The sequence below is a fragment of the Nerophis ophidion genome, linkage group LG16 (genome assembly GCF_033978795.1).
Source record: "Nerophis ophidion isolate RoL-2023_Sa linkage group LG16, RoL_Noph_v1.0, whole genome shotgun sequence".
NCBI classification, from domain to species: Eukaryota; Metazoa; Chordata; class Actinopteri; order Syngnathiformes; family Syngnathidae; genus Nerophis; species Nerophis ophidion.
The window spans coordinates 22,282,465-22,291,782 of NC_084626.1; the positions used below are offsets into that span (position 1 = coordinate 22,282,465).

The 9,318-nt window shown below is 42.3% G+C and overlaps 1 protein-coding gene across 1 annotated transcript in view; it reads left to right on the forward strand.

The window, feature by feature from the left end:
* Positions 1-8,852, forward strand: part of cd8a (CD8a molecule) — a 9,187-nt gene extending 335 nt beyond the window's left edge. The window contains exons 1-6 of the mRNA XM_061874700.1: positions 1-3,032; positions 3,099-4,796; positions 4,906-5,016; positions 5,092-5,187; positions 5,963-6,002; positions 7,753-8,852. The exon at positions 1-3,032 is cut by the window's left edge and continues 335 nt beyond it. Coding sequence (XP_061730684.1) covers positions 2,984-3,032; positions 3,099-4,796; positions 4,906-5,016; positions 5,092-5,187; positions 5,963-6,002; positions 7,753-7,801 — 2,043 coding nt within the window. The 5' untranslated portion in view covers positions 1-2,983 and the 3' untranslated portion in view covers positions 7,802-8,852. The remainder of the gene's footprint in view (positions 3,033-3,098; positions 4,797-4,905; positions 5,017-5,091; positions 5,188-5,962; positions 6,003-7,752) is intronic.
* Positions 8,853-9,318: the final 466 nt, after the last annotated feature.

The following is a 9,318-nucleotide window of genomic DNA, read 5'->3' on the forward strand; positions in this document are numbered from 1 at the left end:
GTCATTAGAATAATACACAAAGCCTGCTACTATGAACATACCAATCCTTTATTTATGAGTTCAAATGTGTTAAAATGTTCCAACATTGTGTTTTTAAAAACAATGGAAATGATGTTTGGAGTAAAGAACAACAGCCTTCCAGCTTGTATTCGCAGGCTATTTCATTTAAGAGGAGAAAACTATCATTTACGGGGGATATCGATTTTTGAAATGGGTAAAGCGAGAACAAATATAAAATACAAATGTATTACAGTTTTAGGAGTTAAATGGTGGAAGAAGCTCAGTGATGAGCTGAAGACATGCACTTCTTTGGTAAGCTTTAAGAAAACATTGAAAGGTGAAATAATTAAAAATGATAAAATATAGTCACAATTACTTTCATCCCATTGATTTTTGATTTATTTATTTTTTTATATTGATGTTCCAGGCAATCTAATTTTCTGTGAAGGTATAGGATAGGCAAATATAAGCTTTGGCTTCAGCCTATTCCTTTTTTGGTCATTCTTTTTCTTTTCTTTTATGTGTAAATGTTCATTATTGTATACAAATAACATGTACTGTAAAACTGATCACACACAATGGTTGATTGATTTGATTTGATTGATTATACGACCGAAATAAACTTATTTCATTCATTCATTCATATACTATATATATATATATTATTTATATACATATAAATATGTATATATTTATATGTTGTTTAAACATCATCGCCCAAATTGGCCCAAAATGCTCAATCCAAACCAAAAATGGCTGACTTCCTGTTTGTTTGCAAAGACGAGTTGTTTTTTGTGCGTCTTTCCATCACAGACATCTCCACCTGTGAAATAAGTCTGTTCTCTTCATGAATGTATTCTTTTTATTATGTCTTTTTATCATTTTGTTGTTGGAAAGGGAGGTGTCACTATGAACACTGAAAGCAGATCTGAGCATTGTGACTTTTCTTGATGGACAGCAGGAGTCTCCAAGTCATCTTAGCTCAGCATGGACCACATCCTCTGCTAAAATCATGGCTAGATAACTTACAAATAAAGACAACTTCACTTTCTTCACTTCCTTCTACTTTGGCCAAAAATCGAACAAGCACATTCTAAAAATGTACACATTACAAATATTCCCCATGGCAAAACACTTCTGAGGAAAACATGATGCAGTTCCACAAAGTTCCACAAAGTTCCTGAAGAACACAATGAACTAGGACCTTGGCCGGGTCATTTAAATGATCAAACCATTCAACTTTAGGCACTTCCTGTTTAGCATTCTCACACCGGCAGTTCACCATCAAGACGTGTTTGGAAAAGCAATCGAATGTTTTGTCAAACTGCCGCACTGGTGACATCTGCAACTGCCACGACACATCCACTTATTGTCATTGATATATCAAATATTACAATTATGACCCTGCCTTCCGCCCGATTGTAGCTGAGATAGGCGCCAGCGCCCCCCGCGACCCCGAAAGGGAATAAGCGGTAGAAAATGGATGGATAAAAACACATGGGAAAACTCAATTTTAGACAATATGATATGCCTGAGTGGTTAGGAGACACTGAGAGTAACGTAAGGTAGAAAATGGATAAGAGAGGTCATATTTTCAAAAATAATAATACAAAAAATAAAATAAAAAAATGGAAAAAAAATTTTTTAACTTGAGACTTCCTGCGGGCCAGATTTTGGACGCTGGTGGGCATTCTTATGTCGAGAAGTTCACCATTAAAGACGTGTTTGGAAAAGCAATCGAATGATTTGTCAAACTGCCACATTGGTGACATCTGCAACTGCCACGACACATCCACTTATTGTCATTAATATACCAAATATTACAATTATGATGAAAACACATGGGAAAACTCAATTTTAGACAATATGATTTATCTGAGCGGCTAGGAGACACCGAGAGTAACAAACGGTAGAAAATGGATTAGCAAGGACAGATTAAAAAAAATTATAATAAAAAAAAATCATTAATTTAAAAATTTTTTGAACTTGAGGCTTCCTGCGAACCGGATTTTGGACGCTGGCGGGCATTCTCATGTCGGCACTTCACCATTAAAGACGTGTCTGGAAAAGCAATCGGATGTTTTGTTTTTGTGACATCTGCAACTGCCACAACACGTCCATTTAAGATCATTAATATTTCCAATTCTACAATTATGATAAAAACAAATGGGAAAATGCATTTTTAGACTAAAGGATTTCCTGAGCAGCTAGGAGACACCGAGAGTAACATGTGGTGGAAAATGGATTAGAAAGAACATATTCTAAATAATAATAATTACAAATATATATAACGGTATATACTGTATATATATTTCCAAAGCTTGGGACGTTCCGCGGGCCGGATTTTAGACGCTGGTGGGCCGTTTCCGGCCCACGGACTGTGGTTTGGGGACCCCTGATTAAAAATATAAAATTTCCCCCCTGGGCTGACATTCTTGGTAACTGCTGACTTTTCATTCAACTTAAAGTAGCCAAAAATGTAAAACTAGTAATCAACATAATAATGGGGTCACCACAGGCAGGTTACTGACTTCCTGTCAGTAGACGGAGCCCCTCCTCCTCCAAGCCTTGGTCGGGCAGGAAGGGGCGTGGCCGCCTGACTAGCAGCCCCTCCTCCTCCAAGACTTGGTCGGGCAGGAAGGGGCGTGGCCGCCTGACTAGCAGCCCCTCCTCCAAGAATTGGTCGGGCAGGAAGGGGCGTGGCCGCCTGACTAGCAGCCCCTCCTCCTCCAAGACTTAGTCTGGCAGGAAGGGGCGTGGCCCCCTGACTAGCAGCCCCTCCTCCTCCTCCTCCAAGACTTAGTCTGGCAAGAAGGGGCGTGGCCGCCTGACTAGCAGCCCCTCCTCCTGCAAGACTTGGTGTGGCAGGAAGGGGCGTGGCCGCCTGACTAGCAGCCCCTCCTCCTGCAAGACTTGGTGTGGCAGGAAGGGGCGTGGCCCCCTGACTATCAGCCCCCCCCAGCTCCAACAGCATCACTTGGAGATGGCTCTGCAGTGGATCTACATCCTCACACTGCTCTTCTTGGACCACAGTAAGTTCTTTCAGCAGTTCTTCCACATCCGTGCCCTCAGTGACAAATCTGCTGGTCCTCCTTCAGAATCCACCGAGGCGGCCACCCACACCCTGAAAGAAGGGCAGAGTTTTGCCATCGAGTGCGTGCCCTCCGAGACGGGCAGCATGGTGGTCTGGTTCCGGGTGCTGGACAGGTCGGGCATGGACTTCATCGCATCTTTCTCCAACCAGGGCATGATGAAGGCCAAGGGCGCCTCGTACTCCAGGACCTTCGCAGGTGAAAAAGTGGTCAACAACATCCTGACCTTGGCTTCCTTCAGCAGAGAAGGTGACAGCGGACTTTACAGCTGCGCCTCCCTCAAGAGCAACACACTCATGTTTGGTGCCGTCACGCGACTGCTGCCAGGTGAGTTGAGCAACACACTCATGTTTGGTGCCGTCACGCGACTGCTGCCAGGTGAGTTGAGCAACACACTCATGTTTGGTGCCGTCACGCGACTGCTGCCAGGTGAGTTGAGCAACACACTCATGTTTGGTGCCGTCACGCGACTGCTGCCAGGTGAGTTGAGCAACACACTCATGTTTGGTGCCGTCACGCGACTGCTGCCAGGTGAGTTGAGCAACACACTCATGTTTGGTGCCGTCACGCGACTGCTGCCAGGTGAGTTGAGCAACACACTCATGTTTGGTGCCGTCACGCGACTGCTGCCAGGTGAGTTGGGCAACACACTCATGTTTGGTGCCGTCACGCGACTGCTGCCAGGTGAGTTGAGCAACACACTCATGTTTGGTGCCGTCACGCGACTGCTGCCAGGTGAGTTGGGCAACACACTCATGTTTGGTGCCGTCACGCGACTGCTGCCAGGTGAGTTGAGCAACACACTCATGTTTGGTGCCGTCACGCGACTGCTGCCAGGTGAGTTGAGCAACACACTCATGTTTGGTGCCGTCACGCGACTGCTGCCAGGTGAGTTGAGCAACACACTCATGTTTGGTGCCGTCACGCGACTGCTGCCAGGTGAGTTGAGCAACACACTCATGTTTGGTGCCGTCACGCGACTGCTGCCAGGTGAGTTGAGCAACACACTCATGTTTGGTGCCGTCACGCGACTGCTGCCAGGTGAGTTGAGCAACACACTCATGTTTGGTGCCGTCACGCGACTGCTGCCAGGTGAGTTGAGCAACACACTCATGTTTGGTGCCGTCACGCGACTGCTGCCAGGTGAGTTGGGCAACACACTCATGTTTGGTGCCGTCACGCGACTGCTGCCAGGTGAGTTGAGCAACACACTCATGTTTGGTGCCGTCACGCGACTGCTGCCAGGTGAGTTGAGCAACACACTCATGTTTGGTGCCGTCACGCGACTGCTGCCAGGTGAGTTGAGCAACACACTCATGTTTGGTGCCGTCACGCGACTGCTGCCAGGTGAGTTGAGCAACACACTCATGTTTGGTGCCGTCACGCGACTGCTGCCAGGTGAGTTGAGCAACACACTCATGTTTGGTGCCGTCACGCGACTGCTGCCAGGTGAGTTGAGCAACACACTCATGTTTGGTGCCGTCACGCGACTGCTGCCAGGTGAGTTGGGCAACACACTCATGTTTGGTGCCGTCACGCGACTGCTGCCAGGTGAGTTGAGCAACACACTCATGTTTGGTGCCGTCACGCGACTGCTGCCAGGTGAGTTGAGCAACACACTCATGTTTGGTGCCGTCACGCGACTGCTGCCAGGTGAGTTGAGCAACACACTCATGTTTGGTGCCGTCACGCGACTGCTGCCAGGTGAGTTGGGCAACACACTCATGTTTGGTGCCGTCACGCGACTGCTGCCAGGTGAGTTGGGGGGAAAGGATTTGTTGGATCATATCTAACTTGGGCTTTTTTTCTGGAGAAAAACCAGAGGCCGCCTTAAAGGAAAGTCCTGCCCCCGCCCTCAAAGTCCATGGAGGCACCGCCACCACCGCCGCCTCGCCGTGTGTTTGCCAGACAATTACAAAGAAAGGTGAAACTTCCCCAAGTCCATCCATCCATTTTCTACCGCCGTCATGAAAATAATCCACACCTTTCTTTTTGTCAGACGACCTGCTTTGTAGTCCCGTTCTTCTCATTCCACTGGCGGGCAGCTGCCTCATTCTTCTTCTAATCATCCTCATCCTCATCCTCTACTGCAACCGTGAGTCCCTTCCACTACTTCACCTGGGGGGAAAACTTCCACTACTTCACCTGGGGGGCAAACTTCCACTACTTCACCTGGGGGGCAAACTTCCACTACTTCACCTGGGGGGCAAACTTCCACTACTTCACCTGGGGGGCAAACTTCCACTACTTCACCTGGGGGGCAAACTTCCACTACTTCACCTGGGGGTCAAACTTCCACTACTTCACCTGGGGGGCAAACTTCCACTACTTCACCTGGGGGTCAAACTTCCACTACTTCACCTGGGGGGCAAACTTCCACTACTTCACCTGGGGGGCAAACTTCCACTACTTCACCTGGGGGGCAAACTTCCACTACTTCACCTGGGGGGCAAACTTCTACTACTTCACCTGGGGGGCAAACTTCCACTACTTCACCTGGGGGGCAAACTTCCACTACTTCACCTGGGGGGCAAACTTCCACTACTTCACCTGGGGGGCAAACTTCTACTACTTCACCTGGGGGGCAAACTTCCACTACTTCACCTGGGGGGCAAACTTCCACTACTTCACCTGGGGGGCAAACTTCCACTACTTCACCTGGGGGGCAAACTTCTACTACTTCACCTGGGGGGCAAACTTCTACTACTTCACCTGTGGGTCAAACTTCCACTACTTCACCTGGGGGGCAAACTTCCACTACTTCACCTGGGGGGCAAACTTCCACTACTTCACCTGTGGGTCAAACTTCCACTACTTCACCTGTGGGGGAAACTTCCCGAGTCTAACTTGTGCTGGATGTGTTGTTGCAGAGGTGAGGACCCGCAGGTGCCCACATCATTACAAGAGGAGGTATGTCCTGCTAAGTCTTACTCCTCACACGTCAAATGGAACTAAACAGAGATATGTGTTCCATAATAAGTAGTTTAAAAAAAAAAAATCAAAGTATTGTGGGAATGTCGGAGGATAAAAGTTATAGTTGAATACAAAAGAAATAATCACATTCCTGAATATAAAGATGCCGATGAGACTGCAGATTCTGCCTCACTTTGCTAACGTGGCAGCAAAGAGGAAAAATGCCTTTCTTTCAATATGCATCATAACAAAAAGGGTAATATAAAAAAAAGGATCGATGTTGATAGTCCGACTCATACTGTCTGGTGTACACACATAATACTCACACATAATAAATACTCACACATAATACTCACACATAATACTCACACATAATACTCACACATAATAAATACTCACACATAATACTCACACATAATACTCACACATAATAAATACTCACACATAATACTCACACATAATACTCACACATAATAAATACTCACACATAATACTCACACATAATAAATACTCACACATAATACTCACACATAATAAATACTCACACATAATAAATACTCACACATAATAAATACTCACACATAATAAATACTCACACATAATACTCACACATAATACTCACACATAATAAATACTCACACATAATACTCACACATAATAAATACTCACACATAATAAATACTCACACATAATACTCACACATAATAAATACTCACACATAATAAATACTCACACATAATACTCACACATAATACTCACACATAATAAATACTCACACATAATAAATACTCACACATAATAAATATTGATTGGTATACACAAGCTAAGGAGATGATAATCAGTAAAAAAAAACTGCATTTAGTTGAAATAATAGTCATATATTGGATTATTGCAGTGGTTCTCAACCTTTTTTCAGTGATGTACCCCCTCTGAACATTTTTTTTAATTCAAGTACCCCCTAATCACAGCAAAGCATTTTTGGTTGAAAAAAAGAGATAAAGAAGTAAAATACAGCACTATGTCATCACTTTCTGATTTATTAAATTGTATAACAGTGCAAAATATTCCTAATTTTTAGTGGTCTTTCTTCAACTATTTGGAAAAAAAGATATAAAAATAAGTAAAAACTTGTTGAAAAATAAAGAAGTGATTGAATGGTAAATGCAGATTTCTCCACATAGAAGTAATCATCAACTTAAAGTGCCCTCTTTGGGGATTGTAATAGAGATCCATCTGGATTCATCAACTTACTTCTAAACATTTCTTCACAAAAATAGAAATCTTTAACATCAATATTTATGAAACATGTCCACAAAAAATCTAGCTGTCAACACTGAATATTGCATTGTTGCATTTCTTTTCACACTTTAGCTACAATATGACTTCTTTCATCTTGGTGGTAAATATTGAACACAAAGTGTTGTCAAGTTGCTGTCACAAGGTTTTTATTAGATGTTGTATAAATGTGTAATGATTATGTCAATGAGGGATTTGTAATCACTGCTATGTTGGAATGATTATTAATATTGATACTGTTGTTGATATCGTTCAGTTTTGTTTGAGCGCGTTTGTATAGTTTTGTGTCATGTTTGTGTCTCCTCTCAATTGTTATTCTCAATGTTGCTGGGCCAGGTTTTGCTATTTTGTTGGATTGAATAATAAATAAATAAAAATAGAATAAAAGCTATGATTAATGAACAGAATATTATTTCTGAATAAAATAGGTTTTGCTTCTGGTGTCATTCAGGCCGCAGAAGACGGCAGCTGGAAAAAAGCAAGACGCGCGGCAGACTTGATCGTCGGGTGAACTTCTTCCTACTAAATGATGTCAAGCAGACAGCTTTTCTGCAAATGTGCGTCGACATTTTGTTTGTCTTTTTGAAAAAATTGTTCATTTGAAAAACCCAATCTGTATTTATCAGGAGTGTTCAAACATTTCCACTTAAATAGAATTGATGCATATTGTTTTCAATGTGAGTAGTATTTCTGTCACACATTTCTTTGTTTTGTATTTGCATTGTGCCTTTAGTTGAGTGGCCTCTCAGTTTCTTTGGGACATGCAAACCAAACAATGCAAGCTCTTGTTTCCTTACAGCACCTCCCAAAAGGAGTAGAAAGAAGCTGAGTTGATTTATTTTGACCCTTTTTCATACCGTAGCAATTTTATCCCATGTCCTTGTTCTCTGTAATGGAACAGTTAATAAATAATATGCCATAGTTAGTAAACAAATATTAAATATATAAATAATCTATCTCCAAAAAAAAAAAAAGATGTTGATCATAATATTTGTGAAGACTTGTAGTTTGAACACGCTCTTTAAGTGAATTATATTTCATTTCTGTGCTTAATCCGGTCCATCATTTCATTCACATACGGATATGCTCAATGTTTTAAGTGTTGGACGTGCATACAAATGTTTGAAATGACATCTTCCTCAAAGGTTATACTTCTACTCTTTTGTTGAGAAGAATTGTTGTAGTTCCGGCCCGCGAGTGAATCATTTTTGGCCCCCAGGGACCCCATCACGTCATAAAAATGGGGTCCCAAAGTAAATTTCTGGGGTCCACTTTTTTGTAAGCATTTTTGTCTACATTATGTTGTGATAACTCACATTCTATGTTGTGTTTTGGAAAAAGGTTGTCAAAAACCTTACTTCATTCAAAAAGAAAAGCAATTATTTATGCAAATGTGAACATGGTTTTCACTTCTAAACATTCATTGACTTTCTTCATGGATCTAAACTTGACCTCTGCCGCTAGTTTTTTCTTTATTTTTATTGTAATGTTTTCAGAACGTGTTTGTTCTATTTGTGGCCAAAGTAAGACAAATAAAACAATCTAAAGTTGTCTTGATTTGTTGACTTTTAATGGCAGGATTGTAACCGTGTGTGCAGATGTTCCTCCGCTAAAAGGACTCGGACATCCCTCTGCTAAAGGTTTCAAGTGTTGGACGTGCATACATCTTTTAAGTCACATTTTCCTCTAAGGTTATATTTCTCCTCTTCTTGAGAATAAATAATGTACATTCCTGGCTTTGTACATCATTTTAGTTGTTTGTAAATGCACTAAATAGTTGAATTTCAATGAATAAAGTGTTTGTATGTTCTCTATATCTATGTATTATTCTGATTCAGGGATGTCAAACTCAAAGCTCGGGGGCCAGCTCTGAGCCGCCACATCATTTAATGTGGCCTGCAAATAATGTGTGTCAATAAAGTACTGTCTCTCTTCTTACTAAATGTATTTGTTCAGAAACAAATGACATTACATACATTTTAAACTTTAATATTACCCCCAAAAATATATTATCATA